Raw genomic sequence first — 25900 nt, 5'->3', positions numbered from 1 at the left:
GTGGGTGTGGGATGGGACGGCGGTGCAATGGTGTGATGTGGAAGGGGTTGGCAGCAGATGTGAAATGGCTCAGAAGCAAACGTTTATGCCCACAGATTCATAGATAAAACCAACATGGCAGAATGTTGAATGATTGTTGAATCTAAGTGGAGGGCAGGGGCACGCTGGGTGAGGGGCAAGGTGGGCTGATCCCTCCGGAAGCAGGCAGGGCATCCCAGGGGGGCAGCACCTAAGACCAGGGAGATGGAGGAGGAGGGCAGGGGAGGAGGGCACAGGTGAACCACGTCTTTTGCCTGGCGCGTGCTGAGCGTGTGTCCTGGGCGTCCCACTGCTGTCCCCTCTTGGCCCGTGGGCAACACCGCGCATCCGCACGGATGCACAGGCTCTGGGCCAAGGCAGCAGGTGCGTCAGAGTGCATGTGTGGGGCTCTCTCCCCAGGAGTACATGCGCATGATGGGGCTCAGCAGCTGGCTGCACTGGAGCGCCTGGTTCCTCCTCTTCTTCTTCTTCCTCCTCGTGGCGGTCTCCTGCGTGACCCTGCTGTTCTGCGTCAAGGTGAATGTGGCCTGGTGGAGAGCATGCCGGTGGAGGGGACTGGAGAGCCAGAGGCCCCGCAGCACCCCGGGGCAACCCCAGCTGCGGCCCAGGGCTTTGGGGCTAGTCGGCCCCTCTCCCACCCTCACCAGCTTCGTTTGAGGCCAGAAAGTTTAAGGTCTTCCTGGTTTTGTCCCCACCTCCCCCGCCGCGGCCTGCCCTGCCCATGTGACCACCGGGATGCCCTCGCAGGTGAAGAAGGACGTGGCTGTGCTCACTCACAGCGACCCCTCGCTGGTCCTGGTCTTCCTGCTGTGCTTCGCCACCTCATCCGTCTCCTTCAGCTTCATGGTCAGCACCTTCTTCAGCAAAGGTGAGCCGGCCCGCCCCCAAGGACCGTGGGCACCCCAGCGACCCCGGCTCAGGAAACCTGGCAGGTCCCTTCTGGGCGTCAAAGCAGCCCACAGGCTGGAAGGGGCTGTGCTCTGCACTTGGTCCTCGGGGTCCTCCCACTTGTATAATGTCAGAGCCTCAGGGAAGGCTGCCCGAGGGTGGGCGTGTCCCTGTGGGTGGGCGTGTCTCTGCTGGTGGACATGTCCCCGCGGTGGGCATGTCCCTGTGGGCGGAGTGTCCCCGTGTGTGGGCGTGTCCCTGTGAGTGGGCGTATCCCCGTGGGTGGGCATGTCTATGCGAGTGGGCGTGTCTCTGCTGGTGGACATGTCCCCGAGGTGGCATGTCCCTGCGGGCGGGTGTGTCCCCGTGGGTGGGCGTGTCTGCGAGCGGGCGTGTCTCTGTGGGTGGGCGTGTCCCGCGGGCGGGCGTGTCCCCGTGGGTGGGCGTGTCCCGCGGGCGGGTGTGTCTCTGCGAGTGGGCGTGTCCCCGTGGGTGGGCGTGTCTCTGCGGGTGGACATGTCTCCGCGGCGGGCGTGTCTCTGCAGGTGGGCGTGTCCCGCGGGCGGGTGTGTCTCTTCGAGTGGGCGTGTCCCCGCGGGCGGGTGTGTCCCCCGTGGTGGGTGTGTCCCTGAGAGGGGGCGGGCTTGTCCCCGTCTATGGGCGTGTCTCGCGGGGGGGGGGCTTGTCCCCCGCAGTGGGTGTGTCCCGTGAGCGGGCGTGTCCCCGCGGGGCTTGGACACTGTGGCCACAGGTGCGCGCCGCCCCCAGCAGAGGTGTGGTTTTTCTTTTTACCAGCGCTTTGGTCTGAGGACTCGTGTCTTCTTTCAATCTCACATGATTTTGCTCTCACATTCACCAGGTTTTGCGTTCCACGATCGGCGGCACTGTCTTCCGCTAGACCTCTGCTGGGGCCTCTCGTTTTGTCCTGTGTCTTCTTTTTTCGTTGTGGCAGAGTACACCTGACACTTGGCCACCGTCGCCATTCCTGAGCACAGTCAAGTGTCAGCAAGCCCGTGCACACGGTGGTGTGACCGTCCCCACCCCCACCCCAGAACTCTTCCGTCTTCCCACACTGAAGCTCTGCCCCGCTATGCACTGACTGGCCATCTCTCCCCGTCCCTGGAACCCACCGTCCACTGTCTGTCTCTGGGGCTGTGGCCACACTAAGTAGCCCACATGAGTGGAATCACACAGTGCGCGTCCCTTTGTGGCTGGCTTCTCTCGCTGAGCCCACTGCCCTTGGGGTTCATCCCCGTCCTGGTGGGTGTTGTGAGGTTGTGTGATATTCTGCTGTGCGGATGGGGCACATTCTGCTCATCCACCCACCCGTCCACGCACACACGGGCTGCTTTCACATTTCAGCGCCCATGAGTCGTGCTGCTGTGAACTCGAGCGTGCAAGCACATCCTTGTACCCAGAAATGGAATTGCCGGGCCATGCGCTGGTTCTGTGCCTATCATTTGAGGAGCTGCCAGGCTGTTTCCCACAGCGACGCCACCACTTTCCATTTCTGCCCAGAGCTCTTGGGGCTCCACATCCTCACCCGCGCTCCTCATGTTCTGGTTTGGGTAGTAACCATCCTGGTGGGCGTGAGGCGGTGTTCCTCCTTCATGTCTCTCAGCTTCTTTTCCATACTTACGGAAATCTTTGTGCTGAGTCTGTGTGACTTCCTCACGGTTGTCTTCCAGTTCCCTGGTTGTCTGTTTGACTGTGAATGTTCAGAATGTTCTAGAATCTACCAAGACTTTATTTCTCCTACCCTATTTCTCTCTTTCGAATATTCAGCTGATTCTTGTACACATCCACTTACTCTTGTTTCCTCATCCATTTTTGTGGGAAAACATCCCCCCCCCCTTTTTTTTTTAGAAGGAAGCACTTCTTCACGTGCTCCTACGTCCACGACTCCCTGATCCTGAAGTCCCGTGTTTCCTATCACACGCCTCCCCTCGGAGGACTCTGGACATGTGGCTCATCCCCAGATTTTGAGCACCAGCTGAGGCTTCTCTCCTGACATTCAGACTCACACACAACTTCCCTGAGATGCTCAGCGTGCATCTCCACCCGAGCATGTCCATCACCACCTCTTGACCTTGTCCTCAGAAGCCCATTCCCTGTCTCTGCTGGGAGTACCCTGTTCTTCCTGCCACTCACCAAAACACCTTGGGAAATCATCCCTGACATCCTTCTCTCTCTCAAGTTCTGCACCACATCCGAGCAGAAGGGCAGCTCGAATCCCCGTCCCCGCCGCCTCCACTGCCCCACCCATTAGCCGGGTTCACGTGGTGGCCTTGAGCTGTCTTCCTGCTTCTGCCCTGGCCACCCTTCAGCTCTGGACATGGCCAGTAGTGTGAGCCTCCAGAGCCTGGCACTCTTCCACTCAATCCTTCCTGTGACCGTCGGCCTCCCTCAGAGGGAAAGCCAAAGGTTTTGCTGAGGCTGCAAGGCCCTGCCCAGCCTCTTTGCTTTAGGCTGGCCACACCGCCTTCTAACACTCTTGCCTCAGCCAGGTCGGAGGTTTTCAAAGTGCAGTCCACAGACTCCTGCGGACTTACGAGTTTCTTAGGGGGATTCACAAAGTCAGAACTATTTTTATGAGAATACCCAGATGTCGTTTGCCTTTTCTACCATGTTGATGTGTGCGCTGACAGGCAAAGAAGCAAAGGAAGGTAAAACCGCGGGCTCTGAGTGCCAGTCAGGACAGGCCCCAAGCTGCACTGGGCGTCATCCCTGCGCATGCTCCAGCAAGCAAACGACAAACGAGAAGTGTTGATTTCACTCAGAAGTCTCCTTGATGAGCAGCAAAATTTATTAATTTTATTAAACGTTGACTCTTAAGTATACTTTTTAAACATTCCGTGGGATGAAATGGGATGTTTGCATAAAGTGCTTGTTGCATACTCAAGGATGATGATTGTCTTGAGGAAAAGCTTGTGGGTGGCACCTGAGTTGTCAGCTAAATGAGCCCCTTCCTTCCTTCCTTCCTTCCTTCCTTCCTTCCTTCCTTCCTTCCTTCCTTTCTTCCTTTCTTCCTTCCTTCCTGGAACACCATTTTTGCTTAAAAGAACCACCCCCAGACTATAATTACTCAGGTCACCTGGGTGTTTGGCAGGCATTTTTCTCAAATTTACAGTGTCTTTTAAGGAGAACAACTGACAGCACCTGACAGCTTTCAAGTGAAAAATAGGATTTTACGAACTTGAAGCTGACACCCAGAGCTTGATGGTGTCCCAGCACTTAGCCTCTTAGGAGACTGGCGATTGTTAATCAGCCAATGTGATTTTTCTGTATGTTGTACAATAAAACATGTCCACACTTGGAAGATCTGCGTAGCTCAACAAACAGTACGTTCCGCACGACCGACGCATCACATTACAAAATCATGCCTGAGGAATAACCCCTCCAAAGTGCAAGGCAGACCAGCAGATTCTCACATAACCGAGCGTGAGAGGCTCATCGGTCAGTCTGGGTCCACATGGCAGCCGACCTTTGAGACGAGCAGCTATGGAGTGGTACTTGAGTGACTCTGTATCTAGGAAGAAGAGCTGCAAGTATCTGAGAAGGCTGTCCACATACCCTCCCTTGTCCAGCTGCCAGCCTGTGTGAAGCTGGTTCTCTTCAGGGGCTTCGTCCCCAACAGCATAGTATGACAGGGTGACCGCAGAACAGCCGTAATCCCTTAAATCGGACACTGCAGAGGCTTGCAGATATGGAACACAATGCCACTTGCCTCGCTCAATTGTGGGAAATACAGCTGACTTTCATGAAAATACTTATGTTCAGTTTTAGTGGGTTTGTTATCGTTCTGAAAAATCTTTAAATTTTCTTAGTACTAATTCGCGATCCCGCAAGAACTGGTATGCGTATACATGCGTCCGTGACCCACACGAGCACACGTTCTCTGATGTTCTCAATCACTTTTAAGACCATAGAGGGGTCTTACGACCAGAGCATCTGAAGGCCGCCAGCGCAGACTGCAGCCATGCCGTTCTCCCTGTGACTCCCCCATCACGCCTTTCCCACATGTTACCTTCCCGTCACAGCTGTCCTTGGCCCACTGGCTACTGTCGCTGCCCCAGCCCAGGGGACACCTGGTCCCCATCTGTGCCTTGCTGCTCTGCACAGGGCTGTCCCCACCCAGCACACTCTGCTCTGCTCCGTTACTCTGCACCCCCAGTGGGTTACAAGGTCCGGGAGGGGAGGAGCTCATGTGTGTGGTTGTGGGAGGTTCCCCGGTGCCCGGCACAGGGCCTGTCTGTGGAACGGATGAGTGAATGACAGGGGACGGACCAGGTGAGAAGCAGGGCTGGGCTGGGCCGTGTCCACTGTGCAACGTCAGGGTGAAGTCTGCAGGAGAGGGCTGGGGACATCTGTGTGTGGGTCCCCGGGATGGGGAGGGCGTGTGGCCCCAGGTGGGGTCACGGTCCCTGCAGAACATGCACCCTGACAAGAGGATAGGCCGCGGGCCGAGCCTGGGGTCCCCCAGCCCTGGCACCCGCATCCCCGCACGCAATGGCCAATGCCGGGCGGGGTGGGCAGCCCGGGCTCTCCCCTGCATTCAACACACTTGTCTTCTCTCCATCCGTAGCCAACATGGCAGCCGCCATAGGGGGCTTCCTCTACTTCTTCACCTACATCCCATACTTCTTCGTTGCTCCCCGATACAACTGGATGACTCTCAGCCAGAAGCTGCTCTCCTGTCTCCTGTCCAATGTTGCCATGGCGATGGGAGCCCAGCTCATAGGAAAATTTGAAGCAAAAGGTGAGTCTCTTCCTTCTGACGAGCGGCCCTTGCCGACTGAGTTACTAAGAGAGTGTGCTCAGGGCCACCTCCAGCACGCTGCTCCAGCTCCGAGCAGGACAGCTCAGCGAGCGGGGCAGGGCACGGCAGGTGCTCCGCGGTAGGGAGGTCTCGCCTGGGCAGGAGCCCCGGGGGAGGCAGGCCAGACCCGGACGCTCAGAGGACAGAGCGCTAACGTGCCCAGTGCGGCGACGGCCACCACTCGCCCGGAGCTCCTTGCCCGGGACAGCTGGGGCTGTGAGAGAGCAGACCTCTGAGCCTCTGCCTGCACCTGGGGTGCTCAGAATAGTGAGGCCCTGGCCTCAAGAGTCTGTGGGTGGTGACCAGCCCCCAGTTCTTGGTCAGGTGGCAGAACAGGTGCCTCCCCGCGCAGTGAGTGGGGATGAGGGAGAAACAAGTCACAAGCCAGAACTGTTTTTGTGATTTTCGTGTAAACATCACAGGGGTTGAATAAAACACATCTTTGGGCACAGGGGCCGCCTGCTCGGGTTTCAAGGGTGGGGTCCAGCCTGCTCCTCTGAAAGTTGGAGAGGCCCCCGTTTACCCTTAGAGCCCACCTGCTGGGGGGTGTCCTCCCGGGAGGACCTTGGAGGGGTGGAGGGGGCTGTCACCGCCAAGAGGAGGCAGGAGGGTGAGCGTGAGCTTCTGCATGGCTATGGCGTTGTGCTGGCCTTTCCCGTCTGGGGACGGACCTGTGCGTCTGCGGGCGCTGGGCCCTGTGCTGCCCGGCTTCTCTGTCTTGGGCTTCATGGTCTCGTGGTCTCGTGTCTCATGGTCCTGGCTGCTGTGGTTTTCTAGCATGGGTCTGTGGGAGGAGGGAGGCCACAGATCATCCGTGTGGCCTTAGTTTTCATTAGAGTTGTTTTCTTCCGTGGCGGTGTCTTCTCGCGCTTCGGCCTTTAAATGTCTGTGTTTCTGTGTTTAACTGTGTGTGGTAAATGTAGACTTTTTCAATGCACTGCCCCTTCCAGGGTTCAAATACTTTCTTAAAAGCCATTAACTAAGAAGAACGTAACTGTAGAGCAACTCTTGGTTTTCAAAGTTCTACACCAATTTTACTTAAAACAAACTTCTGGTTGCTTGAAAGTGACCAAAACCAGAGCACAGCCGCTTGGAGCCGACAGAGGGTAGCCGGCCATGCGGAGGCTGCGGGCACCGTTTGGGCTGCGGTGTTTCAAACCAAACAGAAGGCAAGACCTGTGGGCACCACAAGTCGAGCTTTATACATGTCTCAAGTGCTTCTATTTTTTGAAAAGACTTGTACTAAACATACACTATTCATGTGGGCCTTCCCTGAATCATACACATGTATCTGTGTATTTGCACGGTTGCACCTGTGGATGGTGCGTGTGCATACATGTACCATGTACGTGGACACACATGGATGAGCATGGAGGTCGTGCTCTGTCTTCCAGGCGTAGGCGTCCAGTGGCAAGACCTCCTGAGTCCCGTCAATGTGGACGACAACTTCTCCTTCGGGCAAGTGCTGGGCATGCTGCTACTGGACTCTGTCCTCTATGGCCTGGTGACCTGGTACGTGGAGGCCGTGCTCCCAGGGCAGTTCGGAGTGCCCCAGCCCTGGTACTTCTTTGTCATGGTGAGTGCCGCACGCTGGCTGCCTGTGTTGGGGGTAGAGGTGCCCTCCGCACACACCCGGGCCCCTCCAGTCCCTGGCACGTAACCCAGCCCCATGTGCGGTCAGTGAGCCGTGTGTCCCCAAGGCCCTGAGACCCTCCACTGCCCGAGATGAGCCCTGCACTCCAGGGTCTGCGAGATCCCACCACCAGAGATGAACCAGGCTGACCCCGTGCTATGTAGCCCTTTGGACTGTTTTTCTACGCACATACATATCACATACACATGCTTGTGTTTATAGAAAGGGGATCATGCTGGAAAGATGCCTGAAACTTGTTTTTTTTTTTAACCTGATTTAGCTATCTTAAATATAAACGTGTGGATCTGTTTATAAACATACTTTTAGATTTTTACATATACACATTTGTAAGTTTTGTTTTACTTCTCTGGATTATGTTGTCTGCACTTTGGGTAAGCCTGCCAGGGACCAAGTGCCCAGACAGCAGGTCAGGAAGGGGCTCCGAGCCTCCCCAGGATAGAGGAGGGAGGAGACACATTCCCCCGGGCGGAGGGCTACATGCTGCGTGTATTCAGCATGTCGGTAAACATGTTGCCGTTCATCACACACAAAATGAACCGACACGGGTCGGTTACTTGAGACCCGTCTGATTTCCATCCTAGCCATCGTACTGGTGTGGGCACCCGCGGACAGTTTTGGGAAAAGAAGAGGAAGACGACCCAGAGAAAGCGCTCAGAACGGAGTACTTTGAGGCTGAGCCGGAGGACCTGGTGGCCGGGATCAAGATCAAGCATGTGACCAAGGTGCCACACCCCGTGGGCTGGGCGGGTGTGGGGACCTTGTGAGCCACAAGGCGTGACACATGCCACCTTCCCCAGGGCTCTCTCCAAGCCAGGTCCTGGTCCCATGGCTGCCCTCTGACCAGCTGTCTGGGCACCAACCACTCCCCAGGCTCCATCCCCAGGGCCCGGGGGACTCAGGCTTGAGTCAGCACCACCTGGACTTAACCTCCCATCAGCTTTGCAGCAAACACTTGCTGTGCTCACTGCACAGGGACGGTTGTCGGGGACGGATGTGGGGGACCTGCCCAGTGGGGGTGGGGGAAGCGCTGGGGAGCAGCATGGCCTCCAGTCAGCCTCTGCCCGAAACTTCCCACCTCTGCACTGACTGGTGGTGCTGGGTATGGGCTCCCAAGCCCCTCTGGGTGGGCATTCCAGAGGGCATTCTGGAGGCAGTCGGGGGTGGGGCCTGCAGTCCAGGGCGTCCTCTGCCTTTGCTGCAGGTGTTCAGAGTGGGGAACAAGGGCAAGGCGGCCGTCAGAGATTTGAACCTGAACCTGTACGAGGGGCAGATCACGGTGCTACTGGGCCACAATGGCGCAGGGAAGACCACCACCCTCTCCATGCTCACAGGTGAGGGGCCGTGGCCCGTGCTCTGGCAGCCCCACCACAGGCCCACTCACCCACTGAGGCGGGACCAGGCTCGCCCGCAAACTCATGGCCAGGGTGCTCGGTAGAATGAAGCAAAGCTGCATGAATAGGACCCGGGCCACCCTCGTGCCGAGCAGAGGGTATCCGTGCTGAACTCACACCTCTGGGTCCTCTGCTTGGCCCTAGGTCTCTTTCCCCCGACGAGCGGACGGGCGTATATCAATGGGTACGAGATTTCACAAGACATGGTTCAGATCCGCAAGAGCCTGGGCCTCTGCCCACAGCACGATGTGCTGTTCGACAACCTGACCGTCGCAGAACACCTGTATTTCTACGCACAGGTGAGCCGGCGGCTCAGCGGACTCAGGTCGCGTGCTGGTTCTGTGGCCTGTGTGCTTGCGCCCCAGGGCATGAGCCCTCAGCCCCCCAGCAAACAGAACACACTCTGAGCAGCGTTCGCAGATCTGCACTGGGAGGCGGGGAGGGACGTCAGGGCACCAGGTGCAGCTCACGGAGAAAACGGGATGACACCAAGGCCAGGCTCCTCGAGGACTGGACGGGCCAGCCTCCCAGCAGGAGCCCCTGCCGGACCTCTCCGTCCCCCGCTGTTGCAGCTGAAGGGCTTGTCCCGTCAGAAGTGCCCTGAAGAAGTCCAGCGGATGCTGCACGTCCTCGGTCTGGAGGACAAGCAGGACTCCCTGAGCCGGTTCCTGAGTGGGGGCATGAAGCGCAAGCTCTCCATCGGCATCGCCCTCATAGCGGGCTCCAAGGTAGGCGGGCGGGAGGCCCCGGGGCAGGGCCCTGCGCACGCAGATGGCCGCTCGGGACGGCCGCACGGAGGCATCGGGCTCCAGGCCCCACGTGGCACGGGCTGGCTGTGGCCCCCGGATCCCTGCAGAGCAGCCTGGCCAGGGCGGGATGGCCACGTCTTCACCAACTGGAGCCTCACGGGGCCTCCCGCACAGCCAGCCCGGGCCTGCCACGCGGCTCTGCCACCGCCCCCAGCGGCCACTGCTCTGCCTGCAGGTGCTGATGCTGGACGAGCCCACCTCGGGCATGGACGCCATCTCCAGGAGGGCCATCTGGGACCTCCTGCAGCAGCACAAGAGTGACCGCACCGTGCTGCTGACCACGCACTTCATGGACGAGGCTGACCTGCTGGGGGACCGCGTGGCCATCATGGCCAAGGGGGAGCTGCAGTGCTGCGGGTCCTCGCTGTTCCTCAAGCAGAAGTATGGTGAGCAGCGTGGGTGGATGGGCGGCGGGGGCAGGACTGCCTCCCTTCCCCACGGGGCCCTGTCCCTGGCCTGGAGGGTCCCTGAGGCTAGGAGAGGGGCCGTGATAGGAGCAGGGAGCAAAGGAGCAGACAGTCTCGAGTTGGTTAGGATGGCGTCCAGCTGTGACCAGGGAAGAGAAGAGCAGCCAGCACCAGCCGAGGCCACGGAGACCAGCGGTGCCCTTGGAGAGACCACGCTCGGTAGCGTAGAGGCTCTCGAGCCGATGGCCCGTGGCACGGTCCAGGACTGGTAGTGGTGCATGGTTTGCCACGTGAGCGTGGCTTCCTTTCTCGAGGGCAGCTCGTGGTCTGACACAGTCTAGCGTGGTGGGTCCACCCAGGTCCCGCCCACAAGGGAAGCAAAGACAGAAGCTGAGCTCCCCTCCTCAGATGCCCTGGGAGGTGCATGCCTCATTCCCGCAGCTTCCCCCTCAGGCTGGAGGGAGGCTGGAGAGGGCGGCCGGCATCCCCAGGGCTCCCTTGTGGAGAAGGCAGGGAGCATGCGTCTCGGGGACAGTTCCTGCTGCAGCCTCTGAGACTTGGAGTCTGGAGTCCAGAGTCCTGCTTGGGCCTCGTGTCCTTACCATGCAGCAGACCCCCCTCCCCCCCACCAAGTCTTCCGGCATCTCTGCCCAGCAGAGGACAGGGAGGCCAGGCCCGCAGTACGGCGGGCACCCAGGGGCTCCGAGGTGCATTCCTGCGGCTCTCTGGCCCCTTCCCCATGAGCCTGCCCTCATCAGGAGCCCGGGGCCAGGGGAGACAACCTCTGCGGGAGATGGCATCACATGGGGGTCCTTGCTGTTCAGGTGCAGGCTACCACATGACGCTGGTAAAGGAGCCTCACTGCGACCCTGAGGCCATCTCCCGGCTGGTGCAGCACCATGTTCCCAGTGCCACGCTGGAGAGCAGAGCTGGCTCAGAGCTGTCCTTCATCCTCCCCAAGGAGAGCACGCACAGGTGCGCATCCCGGGGCTGCACAGGCACATGCCAGAGGAGGGGGCTCCATGGTCCTCAGGGGCTCCAGGATTAGATGACCCACCTTGTCCCTGTTGGGCTCAGCCAGCGGGCCTGTGACAGCACAGGGTGAACTAGCTTGCTGGGCCTGGCAGGCAGGCCTCCCAGGGCTGCAGAGCCGGCAGACCTTCCCGTACCTGGAGGGAAAGTGTCTGCGGCCCCCAGCCGGGTCAGGCCCGCACGGCAGCTACTCCGAGTTCCTGTGGGATCCTGCATTTCTGTCTCTTCCTGGTGTCGGGCTTGGAGTCCTGCAGACCCCTGGTGTGGGGGGTAACAATCAAACTCTCGATTCACATTCAGAAACTGCGGGTGTAAATCTGGAAAGTACATTTAATCTTTCAAAGAGCCCAATTGACTGGTGTGGTTTTAATAAATTCATAGGGTTCCCCGACCCGGTCATGCCGTGACTTCATCAACATCTGCACTGTGACCACGCGCACATGGTTTTCTTCCCAAAATATGCTAGTGAACCTTCTAGAAAACTCTTTGTCTGAACCTCCAGTGACCCCCCCCCCTTTAGAATAGAGTCCCAATAGCAGGGTAAATGGTACCAAGTTCCCTCCTAGAAAGGAGGTGTGTTTGACTTCCCCGTCAACAGGATGGCAGAGACACCATTTTACCCCATGGCTGCCAGCCTCCAGTAAGGTTTTCTTAAACATCTGTGTATCCAGTGGGTGAAGTGGCATTTTGTGTTTTTCTGTTCCTGCCAGCAGGAGGTGGAGCCTGGCTGCTATGCGTGCTCTGGACAGTGTGCGTTCCTATCTCTTGCTCGTTTGTCCATCAGAGTGTTTTATATCTTTATTATCAGCCATTTTTTGCTGTGGTTTTTTTTCCAGTTGGTCATTGACTAATTTTGTGGGATTTGTTTCCCACGCGGATACTTTACGTGTAATGGGTCATACCGTTTACTTTGGGATTTTTTCCTATGAAGCACTACCCCAGAGTCAGATGAATATTCACCAGTTTCTTTAGGTTTGTTCTGTGATTTCATGTGGACGAATACTACGGAATGCCCCACAGGCCCAGTACTCAGGGCAGAAGGTCCCGTCGGGACCGAAAAGGGGGAAACCAAGCCCGACCTCAGGGTTTCTTTGCAGTGGCTTTTCAAGGACGGAGGTCCCTTTGCTCCCCCAGACTGCCCGGAGAAACAGGCTGCCTCAAAAGTCACTGAGACGCGGCTCTTCACTCGGGGTCTTGTTTCCAGGTTCGAAAGTCTGTTCGCTAAGCTGGAGAAGCAGCAGAAGGAGCTGGGGATCGCCAGCTTCGGGGCCTCAGTCACCACCATGGAGGAGGTCTTCCTCCGGTCAGTAGATGCGCATTTCCAACAGTCTGGGCGCACGTGCCTGTTTAACGTGAGACAGTGAGGCAGCCCCTCACCCCACATCCCCGAGGGCAGCCAGACAGCTGGCTGCAGGCAGGGCCCCACGAGCCCCACGGCATTCACCAGGCAGAGGGCCGCTGAGCTCAGGTCTCCGGAAACTTCTGCCCCTCCCTCATGGGGAGTGTGCAGGTGTCTGTCTGTGATGAAGGTGGGGGCTGGACAGGCAGACCCCCAGAACTGCGGGCACACGGCGGGGCAGGGACGACAAACGTGTTTACCAGACTTGTCTTGAGTGCTTATTTGGCAGACAGCGTGCTAAGAACTAGAAGTACAAAACTGGTGTGAGGTAAAGGTCTGTGCTTGAGGATCCTGGGTCCTAGGGGAGGCAACAGAGTGGCCGGCCTCCCTGCCTACACTCCCCACACACGCCCGGCCCATTTCCCAGGGAGGTCCTCATGGGCAGGGCCTTGTCTGGATGTCTCTGCCGGACTCCACTTGGCTGCGGTGCCTGGAGTCTGGGGCATCTATGGATGAGTGAGTGAGGAAATGAACCGCCTACCAGCCGGCAAAGCCAATGGTGTGCTCTTCCTCCCAGTGGGACGGCATCCGCGAGGAGCCGAGCGCTGACCAGCCTCTCGTGTCTCGGCGCAGGGTCGGCAAGCTGGTGGACACAAGCATGGACATCCAAGCCATCCAGCTCCCTGCCCTGCAATACCAGCATGAGAGGCGGGCGAGCGACTGGGCTGTGGACAGCCACCTGTGTGGGGCCATGGACCCGACCAACGGCGTGGGCTCCCTGATCGAGGACGAGTGCACCACTGCCAAGCTCAACACTGGGGTGAGCGCAGAGGGCTGGGGGGCCCCTGAACCCCACCTGTTGGCATCCACGGGGGCCGACGAGGGCTTGCGGAGGCTCAGCTCCCTGGGAAGAAAGTAGATTGCAGGTCACGCAGTCATGGCAGAGAGAAGGAAAACCCGGAGCATTTTTTTTTTTAAAGATTTTATTTATTTATTCATAAGAGACAGACAGGGAGAGGGAGAGGGAGAAGCAGGCTCCCCGCTGAGCAGGGAGCCCGATGCGGGGCTCGATCTCAGAACCCTGGGATCATGACCTGAGCTGAAGGCAGACGCTTAACCATCTGAGCCACCCAGGTGCCCAACCCGGAGCATTTTAATCAGCAACTGTCATTTCCTCTTGTTGTCACTGGGCCGCTCATGAATGAGCGAACATTGCACGTGATGCTTATGGTGCTCTGTGTACCGAGGGCTAGCCGTAGGCCTCGTGCTCGCTCAGTGAGGTAGAGAGCAGCATAGGCCCCATTTTGCAGACAGAACACAGGGGGCCTGGGCCCAGGGGCACAGCTGGCGTGTGGCTGAGCAGGCCTCTGACCCTCTGACCCCGGCACCCACTCTGGGAGGACAGCAAAGGGCAGCCCCTCTGCTCCCATGTGAGCGCACGCCGGGTCCTCCCACCAGGATCAGGGGAAGGGCAGAGGCTTGGCTCCCCTGTGGGACCGCAGCTGGTCCCCCAGCGCCCGGCGCCCGCCTGGCCTCCACGGCAGTGAGACCACCGCCCCCAAGGCCACGTCATGTTACTGAAGGAGTTTTGCGAGTGGCCCTAGGGCCTTGGGGTGCATGTCAGCCCGAGGCCCCAGGCTTGCATTTGGACCGGCCGCTGCTGCTTCTGGGTGGGGGTCCCACGCTGGCCTGCGTGGCAGCCGTGGCAGCCGTGGCAGCTCGTCCCCTCTGCCACAGCTCGCCCTCCACTGCCAGCAGTTCTGGGCCATGTTCCTGAAGAAGGCCACGTACAGCTTGCGCGAGTGGAAGATGGTGGTGGCCCAGGTCCTGGTCCCGCTGACATGCGTCACCCTGGCCCTCCTGGCCATCAACTACTCCTCAGAGACCTTCGACGACCCCAGGCTGGAGCTGACCCTGGGCGCATACGGCCGAACCGTTGTGCCCTTCGCCGTTCCGGGGGCCTCCCGGCTGGACCAGCTGCTGGCAGAGCGTCTGAAAGACATGCTGCAGGCTGAGGGCCAGGAGCCGCGGGAGGTGCTGGGTAAGGGGCGGCCGCGGGGCTCGGGCCGAGTCGTCTGAGCCCAGCTGCTCAGCCCAGACGCCATGGGCATCCGGGCCGGTTGGTTCCTTGCGGTCCCGTGCACCGTGGCATGTTCAGAAGCACCCCCCTTCCCTGGTTCCGTCACGACATCCAAAAACGCCTCTAGACATTGCCACTGGGGGAGAAGGCCATCGCCCGAGTCAGAGGGAGACATGGGGCAGCGTCTAGGGCTAAGGTTTGCCCAGGCAGCCGTGGACCAAGGTTGTCTGTTTTGGGGCCGTTGTAGGTGAAATGCGAAACCTCCGTGGCCTCTGTTTGCCGGGCTGGTCACAACGTGCACTGAGGGGACTCAGCGCTTTCTTCCATCACATCAAACCCGAACCATCCACGTCCTGGTGGTGGCAGCCGGACATTGCCCTGGGCTGAGAGCAGACCTCGCGCTCGGGTTAAAAGGGTCATGTGGGAAGGCTGGCTCGGTTCACCGCTCCCCTCCCACATCCCGGCCGGTACACTGGGTTGCCAGCCGATCTTGGCAGGAATCAGGTTCTTGTTTAGGAAAAGGCTGAATGTCCCTGGCACAGGCCAGCCTTGCAGTGGGCACTGCTGCTAGGAGGAACGTGAGCAGCCCTGCCCACCACCGTCACTGGGTTAGCCCCGCTGAGACCGCAGTGGGCGCTCTTGTCATCTCCGTGCCCCCCCAGCCTTGTTCGCTGGCTGCCACCCAGCCTGGCCCCAGGAATTTGGGGCTCTCATGGCACACGGTGGCTCTGGGGCATTCGGGACATAGCCTCAGGTGCCCCTGGCCTGAGTCCTCCTGGACGGCCGAGATGTCCATTCCCTTGTCAAGCATGCGAACCCGCGGTTTTGACTACCTCGCTGTGTGGTCTTTTTACGCTGTATTTAAGGACATCTGATTCTTTTCCTTGTGTAATGACAGCTATGGCAGGCTGGGGCGGATGGAGCCTTTGTAACTATTGAAGTTAGGGCTCACAGACATGTCCCTGTCCCCTCACTGACCCTGGGTCCCGTAGGGCAGGTGTCCTTGTTGGACTCATCTACAGCTGAGTGAGAGGCAGGGCCAGGGCAGCGAGGGTGTAAGCGGGTGCGTGTGATGCTGGACCATGCAGCCAGCAGGGAGCATAGGGCAGACCCCGGCACCCCTGGTCAGACCCCCTTCTCTCCAGGCATCTGCCAGGGAGCCAAGTGAGAGCCAGCAGGACTGTCCAGAACCCGAATGCCCGGTCCAAGACCTGAAGTGAGAGTTGGCTGGGGTTCTTCCGGGTGACGAGGGAATGCTCCTCCTCCCTGCACCCCCCTCCCCCAGGCCACTCTTTTTTTTAAAGATTTTATTCATTTATTTGAGAGAGAGAGCACGCGCACGCACAGAAAGAGAGGTAGAGAGAGAAGCAGACTCCCCGCCAAGCAGGGAGCCCGATGTGAGGCTCAATCTGGGGACCCCGGGATCATGATCTGAGCCGAAGGCAGACACTTAAGTGACTGAGCCATCCAGGCATCCCAGGCCATTCTTTTGAAAAATCATCTTATTTTTTTCTGAAAAGGTACTTATTCATTCCATAGAAACTGGAACACCAGAAAAACAGGCAGAGGTCCTGTCTAATTGCCCCCCCAACGAGGGCAGCCCCTCCCTGTCCCCTGGCCGCCCCTCCCTGTATCTGCTGGCCCGCCCAGCGCCCATCAGCTGAGACAGCTCTGCCTCCTTCTGAGCAGCCTCCTCCCTGCCATGCCGGCCCTGGTCCAAGGCTGCTCCTTTAGTGTCCCCCCCCAGGGGGCATTTGTGGGGCACAAGGAGGAGCTTACTCCGCCCACATGGCCTCCTGTGGCTACGGTGTGCCTGCTCACCAGAGTCCTGCAGCCTCAGGCCCTGCTGCTCCCATGACGTGGCTCCTCGGCCCGTGTCCTTCCTGCGGTTCCTCCAGAGCCTCAGGCACGCACCCCAGGGGGCTGTCCTCCGCCACTCACCCTGCCATTGTCCCCCCCCAGGTGATCTGGAGGAGTTCCTGATTTTCAGGGCCTCGGTGGAGGGAGGCGGCTTTAACGAGCGGTGCTTGGTGGCGGTGTCCTTCAGAGACGTCGGCGAGCGGATGGTGGTCACTGCCCTGTTCAACAACCAGGCATACCACTCCCCGGCTACTGCACTGGCCGTCGTGGACAACCTTCTGTTCAAGCAGCTGTGTGGCCCCCGGGCCTCCATCATGGTCTCCAACTACCCCCAGCCCCGGACCACCCTGCAGGCCGCCAAGGACCAGTTCAACGAGTATGTGTGCCGCCCCCGCCCCCTGCCCCTCTGCCAGAGCCCCACCCCCAACCATCAGGACCAAGCCCCCGGGGCAGTGCCAGGGACCACCAATGGCATTGTGTCTGCCTTCAGGAAGCTTCTGGGTTCTGGCCAGGGAACCCCTACCCTACATCTTCCTCAGCCTTTCATACTCTTTCTTTGGGTAGCTGGTGAGACCCTGTCCTCCATCCACTGAGGTCTCCGAGGGGGGACTCCTGAGGATTTGGAGGGCGGCCGGGCCCTCTTCCCAAGTCTGTACCCAGCTCTTGCTGACTGCTGTCCCCAGGGGTCCCAGCACACGACCAGGATGCAGAACACAGCGAGGTCAGGGGTCGCTGCCCGAGGCAGCTGCGAGTCAGGAAGCCCCATGGACATCTCTGTTCTCAGGCCTTGTCCTGCCCTGATGCATGGGGGACTCTCCCCCACACTGGTTACAGAGCCCCCCAAACCCTGGGACCATCCAGAGAAAGCCCGAGAAAATCAGTTAATTTCAGAACCATCACCCCATGTAGGGCAATTAATGGGGTTGGCAGTTTCATCTTCACGCCCTGCCCCATACTGGACTGCACTCTGGGCCCTACGCAGACCCTACGCAGTCTCCCCCTCCACGACCTCCATGACCCGAAAGCAGAGACACGGTGGCCGTTGTCTGCCCCTCCAGGAGCAGACGAGCACACTGCAGGGTTGGAACCACACCACTCTGGGGCCTCCACTTTGACTGGGCCCTGGGGAGACAGGCCTGCGGGGCCTTCAGATCCGGGCGGGGCAGGGGCTGAGCCAGAACAAGGGGCAGCTCCCTCCCGGTGGGTTCAGTGTGGTGGACGGGGCGGTGGGACTCTGTTTTGTGTTTGCAGCGTGAGCAGATAGAACTGTGCACCCGTGTGTAACGTACGGTCAAATGGTCTTTAGCGTGTTCGGAGTGTGGGGCCCTCGGCATGCTTGCGGTCACTGACGCACGAGGTCACATTAGTTCCAAATGTGTGGTGAACCCTCACCACCTGGATCTGGTCACATCCCTGGTCACACGAGTTCCAGAGTTTTTTCTCCTGTGATGAGCAGTTTTAAGGTTGTCTCTCTGAGCGACTTTTCGACACGCGATCCAGGATCGCTAACCTTCACGGTAGTCCCCATGTTGTACGCGACAGCCCAGGACACGTTTATCTTACGACGGGGAAGCCGTACATGTTGACCCCTCACCTGCTGTGCCCACCCCCTAACCCCCACCTCTGGCAACCACCAATCTGTTCTCTGGGTCTACGACTTCCATTTGGATTTGGGTTTTTTCAGATTCCATACGTAAGGGAAATCATAGGGTATTTGTCTTTCTTTGTGTGATGTACTTAATTTAGCTCATTGTCCTCAAGAACCATCCACATTGTCACAAATAGCAGGATGTCTTTCTTTGTTGTGGCTGGAAAGTATTCCCTTTTGATTAGACCCTGGTTTCTTGATCCTGCCGATGGACACTTGGTTGTTTCTCTCTCGGCCGTTGTAAGCAATGCTGCCACGAACATGTGGATTCGAGTTTTCGAGTTTCGAGTTTCCATTTTCTGAGAAAGTGCGATTTCTGGAGCATATGGTGGCTCTGGGTTTAACTTTCTGCGGGCCCTCCGCGCTGTTCTCCCGAGCGGCAGCCACCCCCGTGTGCATTCCCACCCACAGCGCACGAGGGCTGCCCTCTCTCCGCGTCCTTGCCCGCACATACCAGACGTGAGATCTCTGTGAGGTGGTCTCTCCCTGCGGCTTTGATTGGCATTTCCCTGGTGCTTCGTGGTGCCCAGCACGTTCTCCTGTGCCTCTTGGACCACAGCGTGATTTTACTGAGTGAGCCGTCACGCCCACGGGAGCCCCAGGACACAGCAGTCACTGCCGATCCTCCTTCCCCTTCTCCAAGCGGCCTCCGCGCTGTCCCATCTGGGGACGTACCTGCTCAGGACATCTCCTACTGATGGAATCGTATAGTGAGAGGCCTTTTGTGACTGGCTTCTTTCACTTCCAAGGCCCAGCCATGTTGTAATGTGTATCCATAATTCTGTTTCCAGCCAAGTAGCATCCAGGTGTCGAAATGCCATTTTTGAGACAGACGGGAAGTCTTTAAGCAGCAGAGTAACGCCCCCCGTGCTGGTTTCTGACAACCGATTGCAGAATGTGGGATGTGCCCAATGCGGGAGATGAGCCGCTGGGGGGGGCGGGCCTGGCCAGGGGGGAGCCAGCCACAGGGGGGTTCTCAGGAGATGTGGAAAGGCGGATCAGTGGTGGCCCGTCACCTGCATGTCTGTGGGGAGTGGGGGGCTGGGAGAGTGGTGCTGCCATCACTGGGGACCGGAAGCCCAGAGGAGGAGTTCTGGGGTGGATGAGATTTTCCCTGCTCTGAGACCCGCCCCCCCTCAACACACACACACAGCTCTGGCATTCTCTCTTAACCCCCCTTAGCGGCTGGGCCGCTCCACCGCATGCTTTGGATGGTGACCAGTGACTCAATGAATGTCCCCTGCTGCCTGGTCCCCACCCAGTCCCTGACCTGCCCTGTCCCCCCAACCCCCCGCAGGGGCCGGAAGGGATTCAACATCGCTCTCAACTTGCTGTTCGCCATGGCGTTCCTGGCCAGCACCTTCTCCATCCTGGCAGTCAGCGAGAGGGCCGTCCAGGCCAAGCATGTCCAGTTTGTGAGCGGGGTCCACGTGGCTATTTTTTGGCTCTCCGCACTGCTGTGGGACCTCATGTCCTTCCTCGTCCCCAGTCTGCTGCTTCTGGTGAGGGCTGCGAGGTGCTGGGACACCCCCCCGCACGTCACAGGGGGCTTGCTCTGGGGCCCCTGCACTGACTGCAGCCAGCCTGGGGTGCATGCCGGCTGCTCAGCCCCATCTGGGAGGGTGGCCGGGAACACCCCTCATCTGTGTCTGTACCCCCAGCCTCCGCCCCATGGTGGCGGGCAGGGCCCCAGAGCGGCGTGCCCCATGATGACTCCAAGTACAGAGGGGCGTGGGACAGGTTATCGGGGGGAGTCCCAGGGCTGAAAGCCACCGGGGAGACAGGGCCCCCGAGCCACCTGCCTCTGTGCCGCCGCAGGTGGTGTTCAAAGCCTTTGACGTGCACGCCTTCACGCGCGACGGCCACATGGCAGATGCCCTGTTGCTGCTCATGCTCTATGGCTGGGCCATCATCCCCCTCATGTACCTGATGAACTTCTTCTTCTCGGGAGCAGCCACTGCTTACACGAGGCTGACCATATTCAACATCCTGTCGGGCATAGCCACCTTCCTCATGGTCACCATCATGCGCATCCCAGGTGGGGGCCTGCGGACCCCCCGCCCCTCACCCCTCACCCCGGGTGCCCGCGGAGCCACTCTGCCCCGAACCTGGGCGGCACCAGCGGGCACTGGGCCAGGCCCCTCTGCCAAATGTGGCCCTGCTGGGCCCGCGGCACTTCCGCCTCAAGGTTTCAGCCGGGAGGGCGTGGGGGTGCTGTCCCACAGGTGCTGTCCTGGGAGGGCCTGGCACCCCACATGGGGGTAACACCCGGCTGGGCATCTGGCCCCCACACACCGCACTCGTGTGTCCCCCAGCGTCCACTGGTCTGTGCCCCTCCCCACAGCGGTCAAGTTAGAAGAGCTTTCCAGAACCCTGGACCACGTGTTCCTGGTGCTGCCCAACCATTGTCTGGGGATGGCGGTCAGCAGCTTCCACGAGAACTTTGAGATGCGGAGGTACTGCACCTCCTCGGAGGTCGCGGCCCACTACTGCAGGAAGTACAGTGAGTGTCCCCATGGCCGCCCCTCACCACCCCGCACCCCGCGGCGGGGCTCTCCTGGGGGGGACCTTTGTTCCGCTCTGTGAGGGGGCGCCCCCTCACCCCAGGCCGCCCCCAGGCTGACCCCTGGGTCCCTCTGCCACCCAGGCATCTCTGTATCTCCAGCCTCCCTCATCTTTCTCCTGCAAGGACGTCTGTGGTTGGATTCAGGGCCCATCCCAAATGCGGGATCTCACCTCGAGACCCTTAGCTTTTTACATCTGCAAAGATCCTTTTTTAAGTGGAGTTGCTCATGGGTTCTGGGGGTTAGGACGTGTCGTGTTGTTCTGGGGGCCACCTTTCAGCCCACCACATGCCCTATCAGTGCCTGGACCAGTCTTCAGCTGTGGTCATCTGTCACCTCTGTGACCATGGGGGTGAGGTGGGGGGGTCACATCTTCACGTCTCAGTGCAGCCCCGCCCCTCCCCCTGAGCAGGGAAGGAGCGTGGGAGTGAGCAAGTGAGGGCATGACTCGGTCACTTGTCACAGGCACCCCTTGCAAAGTAAAACTGCTCACAGATGTCGGCAGTTCTTGGGGCTTCTGTGAGGCAGTGACAAGCACAGGGTGCAGCCTCAGAAGATGAGTGGACCCTGTGCCCTCACAGCCTCTGTCGGAGGCTGGTGTGCAGGCACCTGTGGGCCTAGAGAGGGGCTCGGGCTGGGACGCGGGGTGAGAGGGCACGTGGGGCGGGGGGGGGGCGCACAGGGCGGGGGCACATGGGACAGCGCAGGGCAGGAGGGCGTGGTGCTCACTCCCTTGCCCACACAGACATCCAGTACCAGCAGAACTTCTATGCGTGGAGCGCCCCGGGGGTCGGCAGGTTCGTGACCTCCATGGCAGCTTCTGGATTTGCCTACCTCAGCCTGCTCTTCCTCATCGAGACCGACACGCTGTGGAGGCTGAAGACCTGCCTCTGTGCCTTCTGGAGGAGGCGGGCGCTGGTGAGTGACCCCCAGCACTCCCCACACCTCCACCTCCCTCTGGCCTGGGCAGGTGCACGCACGGGAGGGCCGCCATGCTCACCAGCCCCCGGGCTCTCCAGTCCCAGACCCTGGGGTCCCCACAGCCTCCGTCTTGGCAGAGGCTGTCGGACCGGTAGCCCTCGTGTTTGTCACCTACCTCCCGTCCCACAAACGCAGCCTGGGCGGAAACTGCACTGGACGGACACAGGAACCCAGGGCGGGGGGTCTGCTCTGACCTGTGAAGACCGCTCTGACAAGGAGCTTCTGTCCACATAGTACAGCCCCCCACACCCTCACCAGAGGCTCTTGGCTTTCTCGATGTGTGCTGCACCATCCTTGCTCCTTGGCTGTCTGCATCTCCTCGGTGCTCATGTCAGCCCTTAAGTCCACCAGCTGTCCTTGTGAAAGCCCTGAGTCAGCACACCAGCGGTCTTAGAGACCCCCACCCTTTGTCCCATGGAAGAGGACACCCTGAGCTGGAGCTCACTCATGTGGTCTTTTTCTGGAACAATTAGACGGAAGCGTACGCTCGGACGTCAGCACCTCCTGAGGACCAGGATGTGGTGGATGAAAGGAACCGGGTCCTGGCCCCCAGCATGGACTCCCTGCTGGACACACCTCTGGTTATCAAGGAGCTCTCCAAGGTAAGGTGGGCCTCCCCACATGGGCCCCGGGCACCCCCCTTGGCTGCCTGCAGGCCCCAAAGCCCGGTGTCCCGCAGGTGTACGAGCAGACGACGCCCCTACTTGCCGTGGACAAGATCTCCCTTGCAGTCCATAAAGGGGAGTGTTTCGGCTTGCTGGGTTTCAACGGAGCCGGGAAAACCACAACTTTCAAAATGCTGACGGGGGAGGAGACCATCACATCTGGGGATGCCTTTGTCGGGGGCTACAGCATCAGCTCTGAAATCGGGAAGGTGGGTGCAGCCAGAGAGGCGGGAAGAGGGGGCCCCGTGGAGGCAGGGATGGGGCTCGTTTCTGGCTCACGGTGCGTGGACAGGAGGACGAGGCAGTGACTGGGGCCAGAGCAAAGCAATGGGGAGAACAGAGAGAACAGGAAGATAAGAGCCCCCTAGGCCCGAAGGGCCCAGGCCACAGCCTCTCTCTGAGAAGCCGCTTCTCTGGCCCCGGGGCCATGGTGCTCACAGCACTGTGCAGTCCATGTGCACAGATTGATCATAACGGTGCCCTGAGCTGCTCAGACCAGGCATTCCATCAAGAACCACAGCTGGGTAAAATGTCAGTGACAAAGCCTATTGTTAAGAGCATCATAGAGCCCGATGCACAGTGAGGAGCCCCAGCCAAAATTCTTGAGCCCCTAGAGGCATGGCAGGTTCCACCTCTGCAGAGAGCACACGGTGCTCCTGGCCCCCCGGGCACAGGTTTCAGGGCCTTATTGAGTGAAGGAGAAACCGAGGCCCGGGGCCCCCATGGTAGGGTGTGACATGAGACTTTCTCCACGTGGGGCCAGGTAAGGATGAACCAGGCTGCCCTCCCACTCTCTGCACCCCTGGGGATTGGGTTGGGGGGTCCTCTGTGTGCCGAGGGGAGAGGCAGAGCGTGGGCCAGGGCCTTGGGGCAACCGCGTGTCCCATCTGGCAGTGGGGGCTTCTAGTCCGCCATGCCTGCAGAGTGCCGCCTACATTGTCTAGAGGAAGGCCTTCCTCTGAGGCCCCCCAAGAAGCCCCAGACAGTGTTCCAGGGCCTGTGGGCAGTTCACACACACTGAGAAACAAAGGAAGCATAGCCCCGTGTCAAGAACCCGCGGGAGAAAAAAGCCCAGCACTTTAGATTTGCCACCGCCAGACCTGGATTCTAAAACACCTGTGTTTACCGTGTTTAGAGAAACAAACAAGATTAGACACACAGGCAGGAAAAAGAAAACCATAAACACGTCTTAGAAGCTGGAGAGGGAGGGGACTCATCCATTTGTCCGGTCTGAGCTCCAGGGGGTGGGAGAGCACGGGGACGGTACTGAGTGATGGGGCAGCGGCAGAGAGAGGGTGTTCCCGGGCGGCTGAAGCCTAGGAGCCCCCAGGAGGGTAAAGAGAGAGAAAACCCCGTCTGGAATCCACAGACCAGCCCCAGGCTTGCCGGCCCCTCGCCTGCTGCTGCAGTAGCTGGGGAGACGGTGCGGCTGCACGGGGTCCAAGCGCCGCCCGCCCCAGAGGCGCCGCCCACAAACCCCTCCTTGATCAGCGGGAGCAGAGGGGAAGGGCTTACATGCCCCGCGCCTGCTTAACGTCTCATGGTGCAGGAGCGGTGACACAGACATCACAGTGATGGTGGCCTCGTGCTCCTGCCCACCCCGCATGCCGTGGCCGCATTGGCTCCTGCAGTCTCTGGCGCCTAGGGGTGGGGTGGGATGTGCGCCCGGGCGTCCGCGAGCTGGCCAGGGCCCTCCAGTGTCCCTGACAAAGTGCAGCGTGGGGGCCGCCGGGGCTTGTCCACCGCCGGGCCGCCCCACACAGATCCGCTGGGAGAAACCTGGAGGAGCCCCCCTCTGACCCGCTGCACCCCCTGCACCCCACCTCCAGGTGCGGCAGCGGATCGGCTACTGCCCCCAGTTTGACGCTCTGCTGGACCACATGACGGGCTGGGAGACGCTGGTCATGTACGCCCGGCTTCGGGGCATCCCCGAACGCCACATCGGCGCCTGCGTGGAGAACACGCTCCGGGGCCTGCTTCTAGAGCCACATGCCAACAAGCTGGTCAGGACATACAGGTGTGGCTGCACTCTGGCCCCCTAACCGCCCAGAGCCGCAGTGACTGCCACGCCCCTGGGGTGGAGTCTGAGTCTCCCTTACCGTAAGGCTGGGGGCAGCCAAACGGGTCCAGGGCCAGAGCTCCCACCCGTCTTTCCAGGATGGGATGGGGATCTGGTGGCATGACCCAGGCAGCGTGGGGCGGGGGGGTGGGGGGGGCTGCCCTGCCGGTTCCTGCCACTGGGAGGCACGGCCAGGCCAGGGGGAGGTCAGGCCTGTCAGACCCTGGTCAGCAGAAACCGACGGTGTTACCATCCTCTGTGTGGGTGTGGACTGACCCCCCAGCACAGCTTTCCTTGGGGCCCCCAAAACCACAAGGTGGGCTTTCCAGGCACGATCCCCTCATTCCTGTTTACCCGGGGCGCTCTGTGATCACTGGGCCCAGTCTGATGCTAGGACACAGGGAGCCTGTGCTAATTATGAGCCTTGCCCCCTACACTCCCCCTTGCTCCCAGCGGTGGCAACAAGCGGAAGCTGAGCACAGGCATCGCCCTGCTTGGAGAGCCTTCGGTCATCTTCCTGGACGAGCCATCCACTGGCATGGACCCCGTGGCCCGGCGCCTGCTCTGGGACACTGTGGCACGGGCCCGAGAGTCGGGCAAGGCCATCGTCATCACCTCCCACAGGTAGAGCCGGGGTCTCGGGGGGTCAGTGGAAGAGCCGGGACGAGGGCTGGCCGGGTGGGGCCGGGTGGACAGAAGACCTGTCAGCAGCTGGTTCAGAGTCTGTGAGGAAAGTCGCCAGCTAGCCATGTGGGCCACCCTCTGAACATGGGAATCAGGAACAGTGTGATCTGGCCGTCGACACCGGCCCCTCTGCCTGAGCCTTTGACACAGAAGGCAGGCATTGGCATCCCCCGGCCCCTTGTCAGGCCTCTGCCCCTCTCCCCAGCATGGAGGAATGCGAGGCTTTATGCACCCGGCTGGCCATCATGGTGCAGGGTCAGTTCAAGTGCCTGGGCAGCCCACAGCACCTCAAGAGCAAGTTTGGCAGCGGCTACTCCCTGCGGGCCAAGGTCCGCTGCGACGGGCAGCAGGAGGCGCTGGAGGAGTTCAAGGCGTTTGTGAACCTGACCTTCCCAGGTGAGGGCCACTGCACAGAGGGCATCTGTGCCTCACCCCTGCCGAGTCCCCCGTCCCTGACCCCTGGGAGGAGGGCCATGACTGCATGGTCCCAGGCCCTCCAGCCTGGCCCTCACGGGCACATGGTATCTTCTTCATGCAGGCAGCGTCCTGGAAGATGAGCACCAAGGGATGGTCCACTACCACCTGCCCGGGGATGACCTCAGCTGGGCCAAGGTGAGTGTGGGCCCTACCAGCCTAGCTGGGGCTGGGGAAGGCCCTCACAGCCATCACTCCTTCTGTGGGGCTTCTAGGCTCCTTCCAGAGAGGAGTCTTACAGTTTCTGCTCTAGCACTCATCCTAAAATCTGCCAGGTTCAGAGGCTCATTTGAGTCAGAAAAAAATGGGTGCAAAAAGGAAACTGGCCCAGACAGCGTGCCCAAGTTTGCACTCCGAGCTGGGAAGATTCGGGGGAAGCCTGGCCCCCAGGGCCTGCTCGTCCTGCACAGCCCCCCACCTCCTCCGGGGAGCACGGGGCTCCAGCTGGGGCAGGGTAGGAACTCTGGGAGCCTTACCCCCCCACCCCCTGGGGCCAGAGGACTCCCA

The 25900-nt window shown here is 60.1% G+C and overlaps 1 protein-coding gene across 5 annotated transcripts in view; it reads left to right on the top strand.

The window, feature by feature from the left end:
• Positions 1-25900, top strand: part of ABCA3 (ATP binding cassette subfamily A member 3) — a 41287-nt gene that overhangs the window by 14390 nt on the left and 997 nt on the right. For 4 of the 5 annotated variants that reach the window (XM_035021999.1, XM_035021998.1, XM_035022001.1 and 1 more), the window contains 24 exons: positions 439-555; positions 787-907; positions 5513-5686; positions 7141-7322; positions 7982-8122; positions 8602-8731; positions 8936-9090; positions 9364-9519; positions 9776-9986; positions 10832-10982; positions 12244-12342; positions 13012-13198; positions 14116-14419; positions 16421-16694; positions 19264-19468; positions 19785-20004; positions 20311-20469; positions 21276-21448; positions 21985-22113; positions 22191-22385; positions 24006-24193; positions 24689-24859; positions 25125-25315; positions 25458-25531. In XM_035021999.1, the coding sequence (XP_034877890.1) occupies positions 439-555; positions 787-907; positions 5513-5686; positions 7141-7322; positions 7982-8122; positions 8602-8731; positions 8936-9090; positions 9364-9519; positions 9776-9986; positions 10832-10982; positions 12244-12342; positions 13012-13198; positions 14116-14419; positions 16421-16694; positions 19264-19468; positions 19785-20004; positions 20311-20469; positions 21276-21448; positions 21985-22113; positions 22191-22385; positions 24006-24193; positions 24689-24859; positions 25125-25315; positions 25458-25531 (4107 nt within the window). The remainder of the gene's footprint in view (positions 1-438; positions 556-786; positions 908-5512; positions 5687-7140; positions 7323-7981; positions 8123-8601; positions 8732-8935; positions 9091-9363; positions 9520-9775; positions 9987-10831; positions 10983-12243; positions 12343-13011; positions 13199-14115; positions 14420-16420; positions 16695-19263; positions 19469-19784; positions 20005-20310; positions 20470-21275; positions 21449-21984; positions 22114-22190; positions 22386-24005; positions 24194-24688; positions 24860-25124; positions 25316-25457; positions 25532-25900) is intronic. The other variant, XM_035022003.1, reaches the window with a different exon arrangement.

Source organism: Mirounga leonina, unplaced genomic scaffold (assembly GCF_011800145.1).
Source record: "Mirounga leonina isolate KUSES-001 unplaced genomic scaffold, KU_Mleo_1.0 Mir_175, whole genome shotgun sequence".
NCBI lineage: Eukaryota > Metazoa > Chordata > Mammalia > Carnivora > Phocidae > Mirounga > Mirounga leonina.
This window is presented reverse-complemented; position numbering and strand designations above follow the sequence as displayed.